Here is a 20,330-nt window from a genome sequence, read left to right on the forward strand (position 1 = left end):
TCTACCCGTGTCTTTGAGAGAACAAGGCCCTGCTGACACATTTCTGACTTCCATCCTCTAGAACTGAGAGAGAATAAAAGCTGGTTTTATTTAAGCCACCTAGTTTGTGGTAATTTGCTACTGCAGCCTAGGAAACAAATACAGGGACTGATACATCAATAATCCCTCCACTAATAGCACACAACAAATTAACTCTGGTGTTTTTAGCTAGACATTTTTTAAATCACTATCTGGAAAACTTTAATAGTTTGATTCTTGAATAAATACCAATAGTGAACACGAGAGGGTGCTGCTGATGAGAATTTAGAGTAAAGAACACAGAAACTCTACAGACCATGGCAAAGCTCCATTTCAGCCAATGGATAGTGTAGGGATAGTTAATATCAACCCCAAATGTTCACAAATAAGGAAAAACATGAAAATATGCTTGGACATTAGGAGAATTTACAATTTAAATTCCCTGATTTTCACCTTCAGACAGTTGATATGAGCTGAACTTGTATAATTTAGTACAAATAGCCACCTGGCCAGGCACCCTCTGGTCTTCTCTTTTCTCTTCCACTATAGACTATCCTGTTGCATGGACTTTCCATGTTTCACTCCTGTCCAGGAGACTCCGTCTAACTTTACTCTCCAAGCACTAGCTGTGGGTGCTGTGGTGTCAGGATAAGCAAAAGAAACTGGGTAAAGAGGAGGTTGGGGCTGAGGATACAGATATACGTGATAGAGGTGGCAGAGTGGACCTTCCTACCATGACAATGGATGCCCAACCAAATGCCTATCCATTCAATAAGGTCAGGGGAAACCACAAAGTGTACACGAATGAAGTGGGGGTGGAAAAAATAAAAGGGAAAAGAAAGAAGAGATGTAAGGCGGGGGGGGGGGGGGGGGGCGCAGAGAGCGGATAAGAGAAAAAGAAGAGCCCTGGCCGGTTTTGCTCAGTGGATAGAGCATCAGTCTGGGTTCAATTCCAGTCAAGGGTACATGCCCGGGTTGCAGGTTTGGTCCCCAGTTGGGGACGTGCAGGAGACAGCCAATCAATGATTCTCTCTCATCATTGATGTTTCAATCTCTCTCTCCCTCTCCCTTCCTCTCTGAAATCAATAAAAAAAAATATTTAAATTTAAAAAAATAAAAAGAGGAAAAGAAGAGACGAGGGGAAAGGTCAGTCCCTTCCTAAGCTACCTCTCACCTCCTTAGCAACTCCAGAACTCCTTTCCACACTTCCTCTGCTAGCATCTGTCTTCCCAGATCATCCCTGCCCCAGCAGTTGCTACCAGTATTTAGGGACTAGATGAATCCTTATACCTCCTTCCCCATAGGTACTTGGCAGGGAAGAGTATAGGTACAAAGAATCCCCTATGATAGCTTGTAGTGCTACAGCTAAAGGAGCATGTTCCTGTTACTCTAGGAAGAAATATTTAATTCATTTTTCCATTGAAATACGTAACTGTTAGGCCCTGAGTATTAATCCTTTAATTTAGGGCTCTATGAGCTAAATAAAATTTAAAGGGCTAATCTGAGAATAAAAGGCACTAGGTATAACATTGCCATAGGAAAAGGAACTACAATTACCAGTAAGCTTAGGGTGAGCAAATTAAATTTTTAGAATATAATGGTTTATAAATGGGATACCAATTCAACACTACAACTTTTGAAATAAAAATAAATGCAAGCGTCTATCAATTTTAAAACACACACACACACACATGAGTTGTATATTGCCTTACTGCAGGCTGCATGGGATTGGTGAAGAAAAGGCTAGGTGTGGCTCTATCAAGCCAATCCTAAATAAATATAGGACTAAAGAATTAGACTTTTGTTTTAGGGTACAAAAGAATGAAAGAATGGTGAGGAGAATGACCAACCAATAAGTAAGTAAAGAGGAGGGACAGATGGAACCTAGAGAGAATGAGAGCAGACAGGAGCCTAATGCAATGTTCTGGGTGAAAAGTGATTATGAGCTATAATTTCATCTAATAAACTGAAAAATAAACAAACACAAATGAAACAAATTAAAACCTTCAGAAGTAAAGTGATCCACAGATTCAAACTCGATTCAGTAAATGCCAAAGGAAGTAAGAGCCACCATCTAAGTGCTGTGGGAGCATACGTACCTGTGCCCTTGACTGGGCCATCTGCTCTGCTAACTGTAAACAAGACTGGAAGGAGCACAGAATGTCTTCACACAAGCTGGTGATGATTTCTTTGTGTCTCAGCTGACTCTTTATAACGGACTGGTGCTTAAGGCTCTGCCTAAATGAGTAAAAAGAGCAGTCACCATGAGTAACTTAGGACCATGAAAATATGAAGGAATATGTAAAAAATCAGTGCACACATATGAGACATGACATCATTAAGATGTGCCAACTTTATCTATTAAGCAGTTATGTCAATTTAAGTTACTACGTATTTTATTTCTCCATGTAAAATATTAATTGAAGTCTTACTCTGTGCCAGTCACTCTGCTAGGCTCTGGGGATACAGAGGTGAAAGAAGACACAACCTCTGCCCTGTCTGCACAGAGCGTGTGAGCCAGCCCGAGGGAGACCATTAATAATTAACTATGGCTGTGACCACTGTGAAGAAGGAAAAGGCCAGTGTGCTACTACAGAGAGGTCTATTCTAACTTCTTAGGGTGAGCAAATCAAAAAACGCTACCATGAAGACATAGTACCTACGCTGAGACATGAAAAATAAGCAGGGCTTAGCAAGGTGTGGAGAACAAGAAGGAGCGTCCCAGCAGAGGAAGAAGCCATGACAAGGTTCCGGGACGGGAGAGTCCAGTACGTTTGAGGAACTAAGAGCAGAGAGAGAGCGAGCAGCGGAGACGGGCTGGTGAAGAAGGCAGAGCCCAGAGAGGATTAGGTGGTTACTCTTAGTAAAATGGGGAGTGATCTGATTACATTTGTAAGAGATCAGTCTGAATTCTGGGTAGAAAGTGAATTGGAAGGGGTTAAGAGTGGAAGTTATTTGATAATGGTGATGATGATGATACAGCTAATTCATTGAGCACTATGTGCCATGCACCTATTCTAACCATTTCACCCTTATAAACTCAACTCCATTACACCCACCAAAAAAGTGCCACTGTTATTCCTCCTATTGTCAGATAAGCAAACTAAGGTTCAGAGAAGTTAACCAAATTGCCCAAATGTCCAGGAGGAGTAAGTTATTTCAGAATAGACTCAAGCAAAATACAACATGGCTCTGAGCTGACACTTCTGACCTCTGCTGTTACTTGGTAAGTTAATGACCTGGTGGTACAAAAGCACCTAAGACCTGGAAGTACTACAATGTCCTTTAATACCAAGTATTACGCATGTGTGTAAAGTGGAGGTTAACTGTATCTCGTCTGGCACCTAAGAAACTGATGAACACTGTGGGCACTCTCCCTAGTAATACTACCCTTTGTAATGCTCTACTTAACAATCACTTTATAAATGGAATTCAAGTTGAACAACTCAAAAGCCTATAAAGAAGGGATTATATATTCAGCTCTAATTATAATTACTAATTTATCTTAGCCTGAAAATAGGATACTTAACAGTCTATTGAACAATAGTAACAGCAGGCAAGTGGTTAAGGTTTAGTCTGACCATGGTCCATTATTTCAGAATTACTAGCTAACTGGGAAGAATTTTTTTTTTTTTAATTGTAGAGGCAGCAGGGTAAAGTCCAATTTGGTTTGGGAGCTATATGTAGGATTATCTGGATTACCAGACAGCAGGGTCAGTGAACATTATATACACCTACAAGAACTGTTTTAAATACAATCTGATATGAATAATAAGATTTAAGATATGGAAAATTACAAAAATAAAAACAAAATAACTTACTTAATTATAAATTTCCAAGTATTTGCATGAAATGCATGGTCCATACTGGAAATAACAGAGCAGATGTCCAACAATGAATGAATAACTACAAAGAAAGATAACAGAACTCTTAAAACATTCAAATGTCATGAGTATCGTCTACATTTAAAATTATCTACTGAACCACTTGACATTTGTTAAAATAGATAATGCAGGCCCTGACCGGTTTGGCTCAGTGAATTGAGCATCAGCCTGCGGACTCAAGGGTCCCAGGTTCGATTCCAGTCAAGGGCATGTACCTTGGTTGCGGGCACATCCCCAGTGGGGAGTGTGCAGAAGGCAGCCGATCGATGTTTCTCTCTATCCTTCTCCCTTCCTCTCTCTGAAAAAATCAATAAAATATATTTAAAAAAATATATAGGTAATGCAGTTTGCAAAAATTGTGTCAAAATAATTACTGAAAACAAGAGGCCCGGTGCACAAAATTCATGCGCAGGTACAGTCCCTAGACCTAGCCTGTGATCAGGGCCATCTTCCCTGGCTGCAGGAAGCTGGCCCCACCACCACCACCACCACCCCCCAATTCCCGTTTGCCATCGGGTGATTGGAGCCTGCCGGCTTGGGGACCCATCAGCCGTTTACGCCTGCTTTCCGGTCCCACCTCCACTGCAGGTCGCCCTCTGTGTGTAGGGCAATCGGTGGGGCAGGGGCCTTGGCCTAGCGCTGCCTGCGTCCCCCGCCACCCACCCCCAGTTCCCCATTCGCCATCGGGCAATGGGAGCCTGCCGAAAGGGACCGAGAGGGGTCAGTGTGCCTCATAGAGACTGGTGGAGCGGTTGTTCTGGTCGTTACCTGTTAGGGTCAATCTGCATATTACCCTTTTATTATATAAGTGTCACATTTTTAAGATTGTTAGAAATTAGGGAAAATTAACTTTTGAAGTTTATACCTACCCATGACCTAAACAAAACTAAAATGTTTAATGGAATAAAGTTGTACCCTGTTATAACTGAAATATTCTATATGTATATTTCTATTCTAAAATGACAAAATGAACCTAAAGAAAGAAAACCTAACGAGAAAGAATTAGAACTAATTTGCACAGTTCTCATATAAGGCCCCTACTCTGTCTGTGGCAGATTATTTATAAAAATGGCCACAATAACTTCCCTTTGTGTGTCCACACTCTTGGGCAATCCCCTTCCACAGACTCTGGGCTTAGCCATATGATCCTCTTTGGCCAACAGACCAATAAGTGTAAGACAAGAAGACTTGAAAAGTTCTTATGTACTGGGGGTTGCCCTCTTTTGCTGCTCTTGGAAACCCTCAGACCACATCAGTTCAGAGCCCGGCTAGCCTGCTGGATGATATACGCTACATATGGCTGGCTCAGTACTTCTGCCTTTTCCAATAGCCAGACGTGAGTGAGGTCACTGACCACACACACAAGTGAGCCACTCCTGCCAAGTGGAACAGAGAAAGCTATCTCAGCTGAGCCCAGCCTAAACTGCTGACTCACAGAATCATGAATAAATAAAACAGTCATTTTTTATTTTAATCCAATAATTTTGGAGTGGTTTGTTATGGAATAAAAATTACCTACTATGCTGCACAAAACCAATTTAGTATCTTCAGACTGAACTGATGAATACAATCTTTGGGTATTGCTTTCCAAACTCTGGGTCATAACTTATTAGTGAGTGAAGTCAATCCTTTAAAAATTAAACAAAATATAACAAAATATATCACATGTAATATGGATTTTATTTCATGTATAATAAATATGATGCACATATACACACTGACAAACATACCCATATATATAATTATATGTGCTCTGAAAAGGAATGCAAACTACATTTCATACTATGAGTATAGTTTAAAAACTCTTTAAAGCCACTGTCTTTGAATCTGAACTACTTCAGAGGGTATAAAGTTGCATACCTTTTTTTTTGTTAATCACTGTGGGGAAATTACCTATGAACATTAACTGAATATATAAATCTAATGTTAAGGCATCAAATCTGTTTTAAATTCTAAAGTTTAAAAGATTAAAAATTTATCTGGTAGGATTTTTTCCATGTAAGGTATCATGAATCATTAAAACAATGGTATGTTCAATAATTTAACTGATATACAGGGTCCAGTCAGTTCACATCATATATTGGGTAATAAGTTTCTTCACTCACCAAGTACCATATTCAAAATGTCATCGTTCTCATCAACTCCAGGGTCCATGCAGACCATATCCAGCAGTTCCATTAGCTGCTTCTGAAGAGAATAGGCCTCCTTGAAAAGAGCCTGGAGAAGGTCTGAAACGAGGTGTAAGCGCCCAGAATAGACAGATTCACTATTCTGCTCAAATAAATAAAAACGAGAGAAGAGGCAAATCAGAAAAAGCTCAAAAGCCCAATTTACTTTCACTCATACTAGCAGAGGTCATCATTAATGCTTTCCACTGAATCACATATTCACTCATTAAACAAATGTTTAGTGAACATCCATTACAGTGTACTTCATGCAAGAGATGCAAGCATGTATTAAATGATATGACTTCCATACCCTGCAAATACAGAACTAAAAGGGAGATAAATAACAGTAGGTCAAGAGCATGACAACGCAGAACCCTATCACCAAAGAGAAGCTTTAATTAACTAACACTTTCATTCACCCAACAAATAGCAGTATCAAAACTTCCTGGGATGCACAAATCATAGGCCAGCTTTTATACTTAAAGCTGCCTCGGGAATACCGAGATGAACTAACAAGGGTTAATGTCCTTTCACGACACCTAATCATTAAGGAATTCATCCCCAACACCATAACAGAACTATTTCAGGATCCCTGTGACCCAACACAAATCCTATCACATCTTTCTTTATACAGAGGAAACATGATAATCAAACCAAAGGCAAAAGCCCACTTTTTATTACTTCCTTATCATCACTTATTTTAAAAGATTTACATACATGCTTTTAGTTCTATAACAAAGTCTATTCCAAGAATACAAAATTTTATATAAAAACTAGAAACTCCCGAAATTCATGCACGGGGGGTGGGGGTAGGGGATGTCCCTCAGCCTGGCCTGCACTCGCTCCAATCCAGGAACCCTTGGGAGATGTTCGACTGCTGGTATAGGCCCGATCACTGTGGGATTGGGCCTAAACCGGCAGTCAGACATCCCTCTCGCAATCCAGGACCGCTGGCTCTTAACTGCTTACCTGCCTGCCTGCCTGATCGCCCTAACCACTTCTGCTTGCCAGCCTGATGCCCCTAACTGCTCCCCTGCTGGCCTGATTGCCCCTAACCACCTCTGCCTGCCGGCCTTATCACCCCTAACTGCCCTCCCCCACCAGCCTGATCACCCCAACTGCTCTCCCCTGCCGGCCTGATCGCCCCCTAACTGCCCTCCCCTGCCGGCCTGATCACCCCCTAATTGCTCCCCCCTGCCAGCCTGATTGCCCCCTAACTGCTCTCCTCTGCCGGACTGATCGCCCCTAACCACCTCTACCTCTGCCACCGTGGCTTTGTCCAGAAGGACGTCCGGAAGATGTCTGGAAGATGTCCGGTCTGATTAGCATATTACCCTTTTATTAGTATAGATACTATTGTACTCAGCCCTTTTTTTTTAGTCTAAAGTTTTACATATTTCTCCTTTTTCCCCAATTGACCCCCCCACTCCAGCCATTCCCACCCCAGGCAAGCCCCCACCACCCTAGTATCTGTGTTCATTGTTTATGCTAATATGCATGCATACAAGTTCTTTGGTTGCTCTCTAACCCCCCCTCCCCTTCCATTTGTCTCTAGATCGATCTATTCTTGTTCATCAAATTATGTTATTATACCCCACATATGAGTAAGATCATGTGATATTTATCTTTCTCCAGCTGGCTTATTTTGCTTAGCATAATGCCCTCCAGTTCCATCCATGTTGTTGCAAAAAGTAAAAGTTCCTTCTTTTTTATAGCGACATAGTATTCCATTGTGTTGCTATGAACATAGGGGTGCATATATCCTTTCTGATTGGTGTTTCCGGCTTCTTGTACTCAGCCCTTTTGCCCATGGATTCTAGGCCACTGAAAGTGTACCTGGGCCCATTTACTCACCTTACAATGTACAAAGGTACTTCTGATTACATGTAGGACTGAGGAGGGGAGACTCTGAATATTTTCTAGAATGATGGGCTCCTGTGTGGCACAGACATGCTGAACACATCCTGTAAGAGCTCCTAAAACCTGCACCATTGTCTGGGAATAAGGAAAGACATTTAATTCAGAATATATTTTTTGTGTATCTAAGAACTATCAGACTGAGTGCTAGGGTAGAGCAGTGAACAAAATGGACACTCTGTACCTCCATTCATAGAACTTCAGTCTATCAGAATTACAAATACTGGAACATTTAGCTAACCATTTGGTTAAAAAAAAAAAGTTGGAATCCTAACCCATATGCTTTGAAATTACAGGTAAGGCATGCTATCTCAAGTACTTGTCTTTCTTTAAGAGTTTAGATGTTTATTCAGCATGAAAATTTTCAAAATTTATGTTTCTGTATTTATATCTTTAACTCTATACACATAATTCCAGTACTGGGCCATCACATAAAGACTACAAGACTAACTCATATCAGTATAAAAATCTCACACTCTTTGAGCTCCCTGTCTCCCCTTTTCTAATAAATTTGACGTACTTGTAAAATATTCCTTAGCGTGGTCTGGATTTCTAAGTTTTGGCTTGTTAGCTCTCTGGCTTGACTGGTTAACTCATACATCATATCATCAAATAATTTCACAGTCTGTAAAAACAAAGCATGTTATTGCTATAAACAGAAATCACTAGAAAAGGAAAGATATCTTTTAAAAAATGAGATTTATTTTTGCATCAGTAACACCCTTGGGATATTATCTAGTTTAACAATTGCACCTAATTAAGTTTAGAATATATATGTTATATATACAGGGAGGGGCAAAAGTAGGTTTACAATTGCATGTGAAACAGCATTTATTCTTGTATTATTTATTATTGTACTGTTTTCCATATGGACAACTGTAAAACTACTTTTGCCCCACCCTGTATAATATATATAGTAATTTTACAGTACAGTTGCTTAAAAAAAGAAAGACTTCAGACAGAAATTGACTTATTTTCCATTTCTGTGGTTTGAATCTAATAACAATTAAAAAATAATTCATAGTTCATTTTTTGGTGACGTCACAAACATAAGTGCTACTCTTTTCGTAATAAAAGATGATGATCTTAATCAGTCAACATTCATATGGGCATTTATAAGGATAATTCCTGATAGAGTAATGAATTTGTGCTGAATCTCCTATTCACTTGTATTCTAACTAGTTTCCCTTTTCAACCAACTCAAAATACAGTTCCTGTGCATAGTATGTGACCTCAGAACTAAGTATTTTGTCTGTGAAAAGTCAGCCACCTTAAGATCTTAATACTAAGATCTTTCTAAACTATTTAAATGACCTACCATTGCAGGAATAAGCACACCGGCAACAAGACCAGGTAATTAAAGAGGATAGTTTCCCACTGCTTCCCACAGGCCTATTGATGCTCATCCTGTTTTCACGTACACAGCAGCTGACCTTTCCTGCTGGTCAAGAACAAATCCTAACAGCAGCTGACCCTTCCTGCTGGTCAAGAACAAATCCTAAGAAGCTTTTCAGATACAGAATAACCAAGTGAATATGAGTAAAAGGAATTCTGATGGTTATCTGCCTCAAAGCTAAACTTAGAAGAACTCCATTCCAATAAGAGAATAAGTTATCGTAAATATATTTCATTTTGGCGCCAAAGTACCTTTAATTCTCTCAATCAAAAAAACAAAACAAAACATGGCTTTTCAGAGAAAAAGTGTATCAGACATCTAAAAAGTAATAATATAGTCTGTAAATACAATGTTTTCTCTTAGTTATTTGATTTTACCAGTATTCCAGCCTTTTTTATCCTAAGACTTCTTTAATAAACCTTGGGTCCATTTCTTCAGACAGTGCTATTTAATAATTACTAATACTAGTAAACCCTACAGAGAAGACACAACAAAGGGACTCACTACCTTTATCATCCATCCCAAATTTTCATTTAATAGCATTAAAATACAAGAGCATTTAAAACTAACTACAAATAATTTAAATTTAGTTAGTAAAGGATCCATATTATCTGAAAATAGTTTTTAATTGCCTACTCTACCACAGGGTGGGGAAGCTTTTTTCTGCCAAGGGCTATTTGGATATTTATAACATCATTCTCGGGCCATACAAAATTATCAACTTAAAAATTAGCCTGCTGCATTTGGTCAAAACATTTAATTAACTCACCCCTAATGCCCTGACAGGGCCAAACCAAATGACTTTGAAGACCTTATGCGGCCCTCGAGCCAGGCATTCCCCACCACCATATTCTCACATGAGATCTATTTTTTACTACTTTATCTGTATGACAAATATGTTTGATATATTTTTTAAAAAGTCACAATTAAGAATGCTCTAAAACAGAGGTTAGATTTTAACAGGCTTTGTTTTGTATCCTGAGTATTGATTAATAGTACTGTACCTTTGGCAGCACTTGAGAAAAGAAAGTCTGTTCCAATGTCAGGTGGTTCATATGAGGTAAAAACATTTGTACAATGGTTTTCAGAATTTCTATAAAGCAAAATAGTAACACATTTTGTAGGAATATTAATCATGTCAGCCAACAAAGATCACTGCTCTTTCCAAATGGGGACATATGTAAGCACAACCAACAGAAAGCGTTGTACAGTTTCAAATGCCATAATCGGTGTAGAGAAAATATTAAGTGAAGTAATAACAAAAAAAGGGAAAAATATGTCCAGCAATTGACCACTTAATGGATGTGGGTACCTTTACTGAGCAGGATCTGTAAATGATTCTTCAGAGGTTATTTAAAAACCATAAAAAATGTTTACAGAACTGGCCCGGTCAGTGTGGCTCAGTGCTTGAGGAGGTCACAGTTCAATTCCCGGTCCAGGAACATGGCTGAGTTGTGGTCTCATGCAGGAGGCAGCCAATCAATGATTCTCTTTCATCATTGATGTCTCTCTCTCTTTCCCGTCCTCTCTGAAATCAATAAAAATATATTTTTTAAATGTTTACAGTGCTTTAAAATTAAGCATAAAGGTCTCAAAATAGTATCCCAACTTTATTATATGTAAACATGTACATACAAAGAATAATAGGTAATCTGGCAGGAATGTACAGAAATGGGATGAGAATATTCTCTATTAAAATCTTAACCATTTCAGATCCATAGGTGTCTTCTGTTTTTTTTCTGTATGTTTCATATTTTCTACAGTGAATATGTGTGACTCATGCTCAGTATAAAAAATAATTCTGTTCCTAACATAGATTCAAAATTATAAACAAATATTCCACAACCATTCTAATTCAAAACAAATGTAAACTACTGTCTAGTCTTTACTTTTCACCACCTCTCCTGGCTAAATAAGCAAATCACATCAAATAAGGGTAATGAAGACAGATAAAGATGAGAAAGACAACTTTTTCCAAATGACAAATGTGTCATCACCTAAATAATCAGCTTTCTGTAACCTAGAACCTATTTTCTAAAGCTACATCACACATTAGAGGCTGAAAGCAATAGACTGCAAGTTTGTTTCATAGAGGTTAACCACGGTTTAACAACTAACATTTAAAGTTTGCCGAAACCGGTTTGGCTCAGTGGATAGAGCATCAGCCTGTGGACTGAAAGGTCCCAGGTTCGATTCCAGTCAAGGGCATGTACTTTGGTTGCGGGCACATCCCCAGTGGGAGATGTGCAGGAGGCAGCTGATCGATGTTTCTCTCTCATCGATGTTTCTAGCTCTCTATCTCTCTCCCTTCCTCTCTGTAAAAAATCAATAAAAAAATATATATTTTAAAAAAAATAAAGTTTGCATTGTGCTTACACACACATTATTAAATAGAATATGTTTGCTATCTATCAAAAATTGAATTTAAAACTGTAAGTACTGTAATTAGAAGTAATTTGGGCATTTTAAGTAACTGAAAGTTACAGAGACTGTAACAGGACAATAGGAAATGATTCAATTTGAAGGGAATACAATGCTGTATTGATAAGTATGATTCACATCTTAACATCAAAATAAATCATACAGTAAGATAGTTTGACTTACGAATATGCTCAATCCAACTGTCAGAATGTTGATACATGGAGTAAAATAATTAAGGAAAATCATGCTATTAGGATGTTCACTACTGAAAACAAATTTAAAAGGACCATTCTTGAAATTTAAGCAATAATCAGTAAGAGACTGAAGCTAGACTCAAATTACTGGCATAATTTTGCCTTTAAAAGGTTAAAACTTGCCCTGGCCGGTTTGGCTCAGTGGATAGAGCGTCGGCCTGTGGACTGAAGGGTGCCAGGTTTGATTCTGGTCAAGGGCACGTACCTCGATTGCAGGCTCCCAGCCCTGGTCAGGGGATATGTGGGAGGGAACCAATCAATGTGTCTCTCTCACATGGGTGGTTCTCAGTCTCTCCCTCTCCCTTCCACTCTCTCTAAAAATCAATGGGGAAAAAAATATCCTCGGGTGATGATAAAAAATAAATAAAAAGTTGAAGCTTTTAGATTAAAAAAACAATTGCTCCAGGGATATTCTTGCCTTTTCAAGCTATTAGATAAAATATCTTTGACAGCTGACAAACAATGCCACAATAAGCCATGGATTTCTGGTTTCTCAGGCAGAAAAGAAATTTCTCCCTCCTCAGCATTTCTATAGTATTTTATCTGTAGCTGTCTTAAGTCACTCACCACTTTCTATCTTCTTTTCATATTATTTTCATACCTTTCTTACCAACCTTACCAGACTGAAGCTCTTCTGCACATAACAGAAGCCTACAAAATATGTCACAGTACATTATCCTAACAGTAATCAAATTATAAAACATACACTTATAGCCCGGCCAGTATGGCTCATTGGATTGAGCATCATCCTGTGCACCAAGAGCTCACTGGTTCAATCCCTGGTCAGGGCACATGACCGGGTTGCAGGCTCGATCCCCATTGGGGGATGTGCAGAAGGCAGCCGATCAATGATTCTCTCTCATTGATGTTTCTATCATCCTCTCCCTTCCTCTCTGAAAGCAATAAACACTTTTTCAAATAAACAAAACAAGATGATTTTCGTTAATGATAAAGTACTCTTTAGAAAACAGGACAAAGTAATAAAAGTGTTGCAGATTGGGTTTGTGGGAATTACCTAAAGTTGAGGGCTCTGAAAAGGGCCGAATGAGGTGAAATTTGAGCCAAGACCCGAATGAGCTGCACAAAAGGCTGGAGAACAAGGGAGGCTGAGGGAGCAGCAAGCATGAAGACCTCGAGGTGGGGAATTCATGCCTTCGTGGACAGAATGTAGTGAGCTAAGCAGGAGGAAAAGGCAAGGCTTATATTACATGGGGCCTTACGGTAAATTTGCGGGCGGGAGGGGGGGGGGTGTTTAAAAAGGAAATGGCAGGTCTTTCACCCAGAACTATTTTTGGAGAATGGATTATAAGAGGACATAAGGAAACTATTAACAACAGTCCAGGTGAGAGGTGATGGATGTTTAGAATAAAGTGATAGCAACTGGGGATGGAGTTAAGTGGATGCATTCAAGATACAGCTTGAAGTCAGAGACAAAAGAACTTGCTGATTAGATGTGAGGATTCAAGGTTTGCGAAACCATTTACAGTTAAGTCCTCACTTAATTTATCAATAGATTCTGTGATTTAAAGAAATACAAAACCACTTTTTCCATTCCTATTTTCTAATGAAATGACTTGGAACGAAATCATGTTATTCTAGGACCTGCTGAATTTCAATGAAGAACACTGGGGGAAGAACAGGTTTGGGTCTTTCTGAATGTTAAGTGTGAGATGCAAAACCAGGTGGGAATGTTCACTTTCAATTACTGAGGTTCCCCTGTAACAGCGGTTCTCAACCTGTGGGTCACGACCCCTTTGGGGGTCGAACGACCCTTTCACGGGGGTCGCCTAAGACCATCGGAAAACAGATATATAATTACATATTGTTTTTGTGATTAATCACTATGCTTTAATTATGTTCAATTTGTAACAATGAAATTGGGGGTCACCACAACATGAGGAACTGTATTAAAGGGTCGCGGCATTAGGAAGGTTGAGAACCACTGCCCTATAAGTTTGAGGGGAAGAAGAGGAACCATGTTCCTTATCTTTGTTACTCCAAAGCCTGCCATCCTGCCTGCTACACCCAGTTAAAGACCCAGGACATGTCTATGAGAAGGATAGCTATTTCGTTTCCCAAGTCAAAATCCTGTGGGGTTTTTTTCCAGTCCAAATCCTTGAGGATGGGGATTCCTTATCTGCACAACGACTAACAAAGGGGCTCTGGTACCTAGTGGGCGTGTGCCAATGCCTAGAGTCCTAGACGAATGACGTCTATGGGATGGCAACATTTGTGTTTGGCTTTAACTGTAAACATTATTTATGCAGGGTGGGGACGCTCTCAAATAAAGGTCATTTTTCCTCTTCAGTGTAGTTTTATGTTGAAGGTGTGCAAAAAAGCATTAAAAAAAAAAATTACCTTTTACCATGAACGGCTCGAGGGACACTGACAACCACAAAGGCACGAGACTACTAAGGAATGGTCCTCACCTGGGCAACCCAGGCTGCCAGCCCCTCCACCCCAGCAGGTGGAACCAACAAGGCGAGTGAGCTGCTCCTCGCAGCCGGCGCTGCAGGACAGGCGGTGGGCGAGGGAGGGAGCAGCACTTCCACACCTCCCGCCTCTGCAGTCCTCACAATCCCGGGGAAGGTGTCGTTCAGATCCGCCACGCATCTTAGAGCTGACACAGCTCAGAGGGACTCTGCCTCATCCCGCTTGCAGCGGTTCTCAACCTGTGGGTCGCGACCCCTTTGGGGGTCGAACGACCCTTTCACAGGGGTCGCCTAAGACCATCCTGCATATTAGATATTTACATTATGATTCATAACAGTAGCAACATGACAGTTATGAAGTAGCAACGAAAATAATTTTATGGCTGGATCACAACATGAGGAACTACTGTATTTAAAGGGCCAGAAGGTTGAGAACCACTGGCTTAGAGTCAGGTCTCGCCTTACCGCTCGGGTCCGAGTCCTTGCCTCTCCCACTCTCCTGTGCAAAAGTCGTGAGGAGCACAGAAAAACTCCCCGGCACAGAGCAATGGACGAAAAGGCCACTCGCACCTCCACCATCGAGGGGCAGAGGGCACCTCTGCGAGCCCGAGCAGTCCGTCCCAAAGCCAGGCATGCCCTGGCTCTCGGGCACACGGTCCCCGCTCGCCCGCCGTCCCCTTGCGGCTCCATCTCGCTCACCGACAAAGAACCGGGAGATTTCAGGCCGCGGGAACGCAACACGACCTGGCGGCGGGTGTGGCCCGGCTGAGGGGAAAGAGGCAACACCTGCCGCCCACTCCCCTCTGGGTGCAAGCGACAGCGAAGGATATGAGGAGCCGAGGCAGGACAGTCGGCAGCTCCCGGCGGCACAGCTCCTCGGGCCAGCTGCTCAATTCCTCCAGGGGGACGGCGCTCGCCGAGACGGCGCCCTCCTGAGACATGTTTTTGCCGAGCAACCAGCTTCAAATCAGTCCCGCCACCGCCGAGACCGGAAACGCCGCCGTCCCGGCAGGCCTTGCGAGCTCTCCGACGGCGCCAATACCATAGAGAGGGAGCGGGCTGCGTTCCTTGTTGAGCCCGGGCCTTGCGCGGCTGAGAAAAACCGGGCCTCTCTGGCCCGCGGAGGACTCGACTCACTGGTGCGCGCTTTCAGCCCAGAGCATCTGGCGTGACATGAGGTTTCTACACGCGGCCGTGAGCTGGTAACTGGCGGAGCTGTGAGCATCCCAATGTCTAGATTACTGTATTTGTTGTTACATTGAGGCGTTTTGGGGAGGTGAAGGCCGTAAGTCCCCAGATTTGCTACCGTCGATCCCAAGGGCCTTTGAGATTGCACATCTGATGGGGCTGGATCAGGTTCCTGTCCACTTCACCGTGTGACCCTACTTTGTCCGTCTTGTTGAATGGGAATAGAGACCCCACCTGCCAGAATTGTACGATCTGAAGCAGGTTAGTACCGTGAGAGTCTCGGTAAAGTTGCTTCTACTGTCCACAGGCCTCTCCAACCGTTCAGTGTCTTTATTGTGTTTGCTCTGCCGCCAAACTAATCTTTACTGATTACTCCAAAATCACCCCACTCCCATGCACTTAGGGCTGCTGATATCCACTAAGTGTTGTGAGGTCATTTGCATGAACTTGCACCAGAGTAGAACCATGCAAGTTTTTACAGGGCTACACATTTACCAAAATAAACTCTTGATTTCCTGTTACTTGAAAGAGGAACAGACTGAGTGAAGAGATGCTGTCAGTTTAGTAGGTTAATATGTTTGGGCAGGGTCATGACGTGACAGACACCAAGCAGCTAGACTTGTCAGTTCCTTCCCAAAAATTTGGGACTTTGTTTTTTGTAGTTGTTGCTGCTGTTGTTCTATTATTTGTTTTTACTCTTCATTCTCTAATTCAGCTTTTGACAACTTTGAGGTTGTGTGTTTCCAAATCTCCTTATTTCCCTCAAAACTTGTATAGAAAAAGTAGCTAGCTGAGGGGGTTGGGATGATTACTGTTTAATATTATATTTTAAGGAAATGTGTCATTTTACTATTTACTAACAATTTTATTTATTTTCCTCCAGAGTTAAACGGAAAGAAAAGCAAAGACCTCTAAAAAGTCATTTGGAAACATCTCTAAATATTTGTAACTGTATAAGCCACTACCGAGAAAGTGACCCAAACAAAACGACTTAAATAACTGAAACAGGTTTATGTTCTGTGTCATCAATTCCATCCCGAAGCTGAGGAGTCTCCCTTTGAACTGAAGGATTGTACGAGGATGACCTTCCAATTTAATTTCACTATAGAAGACCATCTGGATAATGAATTAACACCCCCTGGAGATGGAACTTTGACCCCAATTTCCTCAAAAGAGTCTTCAGTCTCAGAAAGTCAAAAAGGTAAACAGGGGGACACAAAATGTTCTACAGAGCAGTCTGTCTTGCCTCCGAATCACTCGTGGGGACCTACGTCAGTGGGACATGCAGCTCCCTCCCAAGACACATGCACCTCACTCAATGCAGCTCACAGTTCAGGGAACTTAGAGCCTCATGAAAAACAGCCTTGCTTGAGACTTGCCAAAGAGCATGCTGTGCCTAAAGATTTAAAGAAAGTGTTAGAAAATAAAGTCATAGAAACATTACCAGGTCTCCAGCACGTTAACATATCAGTAGTGAAAACCGTCTTGTTGAAAGAGAACTTCCCTGGAGAAAACATCGTTTCAAAGACCTTTTCTTCTCACTCTGATCTGATTACCGGTGTTTATGAAGGAGGTTTAAAAATCTGGGAATGTACCTTTGACCTCCTGGCTTATTTTGCAAAGGCCCAAGTGAAATTTGCTGGGGGGAAAGTGTTGGATCTTGGCTGTGGATCAGGGTTGCTGGGTTTAATTGCACTCAAGGGAGGGGCTAAAGAAGTTCATTTTCAAGATTATAACAGTTTGGTGATCGATGAAGTAACTTTACCTAACATGGTGGCTAACTCCACTTTGGAAGATGAAGAAAATGACGGAAATGAGCCGGATGTGAAAAGATGCAGGAAATCGAAAGTAGCACAAAAACTAGGTCAATGCCGGTTCTTTTCTGGGGAGTGGTCTAAGTTTTGTAAGCTTGTAACCAGTGAAAAACATTTTGAAAAATACGACCTCATTCTCACCTCAGAAACGATTTACAATCCAGATTACTATGGTACTTTGCACCAAACATTCCTTCAATTGTTAGGTAAAAGTGGGCGGGTGCTTTTGGCCAGCAAAGCACATTATTTTGGTGTAGGTGGAGGTGTTCATCTCTTTCAGAAGTTTGTAGAAGAAAGGAATGTATTTAAGACTAGAACACTTGAAATAATTGACGAAGGACTAAAAAGATTCCTAATTGAAATGACTTTTAAGTATCCCAGTTAATGTCCATGGAGTGTCCTAAGTAAAATAAACAGAATAACTAAAAACTTGTTTAGAGTGTTTAATTTCTGCTTTGCTATTTTTTATAATACAATTAGCAAGGGTCTTATTTTTTAATATTTTTTGTTGTTGTTGATGGCATCACAGATGTCTCCCATTTTCTCTCCCTTTCCCCGCTCCTCCCAGGCCCTCCTCCCTCCCCCCCAGGTCTTCACCATCCTACTGCCCATGTCCATGGGCTATGCATATAAGTCATTGGGTTCATCTCTTCTCGTCCCCCACAACCCCACATCAAAGTATGTCAGTCTGTTCCATGCCTCCATGCTTCGGGTCTTATTTTGAGAAATTAGGATTCAATAAAATCTATTTACTGGACATCTGTTAACTAGGTACTTTGTATAGCATCTTGCTTAAAATGAGGCATATAGCATCCTCATTTTAATAATGGTCACAATAGCTAACAGTTCTCAGTATTTACTATGTGCAGGGCAGAAGAGCTTTATATATACTAACATTTAATATTAATAACAGCCCTGAATTAGGTTATGGTTCAGGTTATAAATAGTATTTCCATTTTATAAAGAAATTGAGAGTCAAGGAACTAATTAAATCCCTGTCACATTTCTCACCTTGAATCAGAATCTGAACTGATGTCTATTTAAAAGCTTTTATTTTTTTTTATTTATTTATTTTTTTTTTATTTCAGAGAGGAAGGGAGAGGGAGAGATAGAAACATCAATGATGCGAGAGAATCACTGATCGGCTGCCTCCTGCACGCTTCCTATTGGGGATCAAGCCCGTAACTCCTGGCATGTGCCCTTGACCGGAATTGAACCTGGGACCCTTTGATCCGCAGGCTGATGCTCTATCTACTGAGCCAAACCAGCTAGGGCTTAAAAGCTTTTCTTACCACCCCAGTGGTCTCAACCTTACCACTGCCTATTTTTCATCACAAATATTTCTTAGCACCCTTGTATTATTCTGAAATGGAAGTCACAGTTAAAGGATCTTATTTATGCCCATCATTAAAAATTGTATATAATATACATAAATCCCTAATGTGTATATATATATAGTCATATTATAAACATATCATGTATATAAGTTTAGTTAATATCCATTATCTCATATGGATACAAAAAAAATAAGAGAAAAAGAAAACAATGTTTTTTTCCTTCTGAAGGGAACTTTTAGGGTGTATTTTCTTTAACAACTTTTATATATACCAGGGGTAGAGAACCTTTTTTCGGCCAAGGGCCATTTGGATATTTATAACATCATTCTCGGGCCATAGAAAATTATCAACTTGAAAATTAGCCTGCTATATGTGGTCAAATATTTAACTCACCCCTAATGCCTTGGTAGAGCTAGACCAAATGATTTTATCTTCCCCCTCTCCCTCCAATGATTAGATAGTTGTCTTAACCCCATCTAGGTGTATCCTTCCATTGCCCATTTCTGTACAAGTAGTAAACTGTTTTAATCAGTGTACCTGTATAATGTAATTTTATCTGTCAGGCAAGACTTGCTCTTTCCTTTTCAAACCTTTCTCTTTGTTGTTGAAAGTACAGTGTATGATATTTACTATGTATATATGTTTATTTTTCCCAGGTAAACTCTACAATCATTCTGACAATTTAAACAATTCCTTTGGTATTTTGGTTGATATTATATTAAATATATAGCTTATGTTGGTGGCAATTAGAACACTTAGACTATTACATATTCTAATCCAGTCTGACAGAGGGGAAGAAATCTAGATTGGGGGAAAGAAAGCAGTGAAACCATTAGAGATAGAAATTTTATTATTATTCAAATAGCTATGCCAACTGGGGCCCTGAGAAGCTGCCAAAGGACTTTCCCAACTAACGTATACATCCCTGTATTACAGGTACCAATCAGAGCAACACATCCAGAACAAAATTAGAATTTAAAAAGAGGCCCACCTTTCAGATCCCAATTCCTTTCAAAATATTCTATTACAGTAGTTCTGAGCAAAACCCTTAGCTAGCGGCTGAAGGCTGGGGCTGGGCTGGGGCTGAGCCGGGGCTGGTTCTCAGGGCGGCAGCTGTCCTGAGGAGGAAGATGAGGACTGTGAATGAGGGGCGGCAGCCTTGTTTCTGGGAAAGTAGTATCTGGTAAGGACAGTCAAGGAAGATGCATCTCATCACTTTAAAATCAACTTTACTAGAACTACTAGTTGTCTAGTTTAGTCATTGTTGAGATAACCACTCCAGAAGTAGACTGCCTTTGATCCCCTTTCACCATATTACAAATCCTTCAGATGTTGATAGTACTTCTTACTGCTTTTGCTGATGGACTAGAATGCTTTTGATACTGCTTGAATTATGCAAGAGTATAAAACATGACTTCTCTACTAAGTTTTTATAGTAACTTAAATACCTTGAAAACCAACACTGAGTGAATTAATTTCAGTAAGATCTAAGTAAAAAAAA

At 40.6% G+C, this 20,330-nt stretch overlaps 3 protein-coding genes across 9 annotated transcripts in view; 1 reads left to right on the forward strand and 2 right to left on the reverse strand.

Moving 5' to 3' along the window:
- Positions 1 to 15,508, reverse strand: part of FIRRM (FIGNL1 interacting regulator of recombination and mitosis) — a 41,741-nt gene extending 26,233 nt beyond the window's left edge. The window contains exons 1-8 of one of the 3 annotated variants that reach the window (XM_059674089.1): positions 15,321 to 15,505; positions 11,988 to 12,027; positions 10,388 to 10,476; positions 8,508 to 8,612; positions 7,925 to 8,065; positions 6,008 to 6,173; positions 3,840 to 3,924; positions 2,118 to 2,256 (exon numbers count right to left, since the gene is read on the reverse strand). In XM_059674089.1, the coding sequence (XP_059530072.1) occupies positions 2,118 to 2,256; positions 3,840 to 3,924; positions 6,008 to 6,173; positions 7,925 to 8,065; positions 8,508 to 8,612; positions 10,388 to 10,476; positions 11,988 to 12,027; positions 15,321 to 15,431 (876 nt within the window). In that variant the 5' untranslated portion in view covers positions 15,432 to 15,505. Of the gene's footprint in view, positions 1 to 2,117; positions 2,257 to 3,839; positions 3,925 to 6,007; positions 6,174 to 7,924; positions 8,066 to 8,507; positions 8,613 to 10,387; positions 10,477 to 11,987; positions 12,028 to 14,955; positions 15,221 to 15,320 lie in introns of those variants that run through there. The other 2 variants (XM_059674088.1, XM_059674090.1) reach the window with 2 other exon arrangements.
- A 4-nt stretch (positions 15,509 to 15,512) lies between these two features.
- Positions 15,513 to 18,561, forward strand: LOC132220695 (histidine protein methyltransferase 1 homolog). 4 transcript variants are annotated; one of them, XM_059674106.1, is made up of 2 exons: positions 15,513 to 15,775; positions 16,564 to 18,561. In XM_059674106.1, the coding sequence occupies exon 2, from the start codon at positions 16,759 to 16,761 to the stop codon at positions 17,875 to 17,877; it is 1,119 nt and encodes a 372-aa protein (XP_059530089.1). In that variant the 5' UTR covers positions 15,513 to 15,775; positions 16,564 to 16,758; the 3' UTR covers positions 17,878 to 18,561. The 4 variants fall into 4 exon arrangements, with proteins under 4 accessions (XP_059530089.1, XP_059530088.1, XP_059530090.1 ...); XM_059674105.1 differs by having other exon boundaries at positions 15,513 to 15,721; positions 16,562 to 18,561; XM_059674107.1 differs by having other exon boundaries at positions 15,513 to 15,707; positions 16,562 to 18,561.
- A 1,100-nt stretch (positions 18,562 to 19,661) lies between these two features.
- Positions 19,662 to 20,330, reverse strand: part of CHD1L (chromodomain helicase DNA binding protein 1 like) — a 47,668-nt gene continuing 46,999 nt past the window's right edge. For both annotated transcript variants that reach the window (XM_059674091.1, XM_059674092.1), the window contains one exon: positions 19,662 to 20,009. In XM_059674091.1, the coding sequence (XP_059530074.1) occupies positions 19,931 to 20,009 (79 nt within the window). In that variant the 3' untranslated portion in view covers positions 19,662 to 19,930. The remainder of the gene's footprint in view (positions 20,010 to 20,330) is intronic.

This window comes from Myotis daubentonii, chromosome 18 (assembly GCF_963259705.1).
Source record: "Myotis daubentonii chromosome 18, mMyoDau2.1, whole genome shotgun sequence".
Taxonomy (NCBI): domain Eukaryota; kingdom Metazoa; phylum Chordata; class Mammalia; order Chiroptera; family Vespertilionidae; genus Myotis; species Myotis daubentonii.

Coding starts and splice junctions, on each gene's coding strand:
- LOC132220695 (XM_059674106.1), top strand. CDS start 16,759: ATGACCTTCCAATTTAATTTCACTATAGAAGACCATCTGGATAATGAA.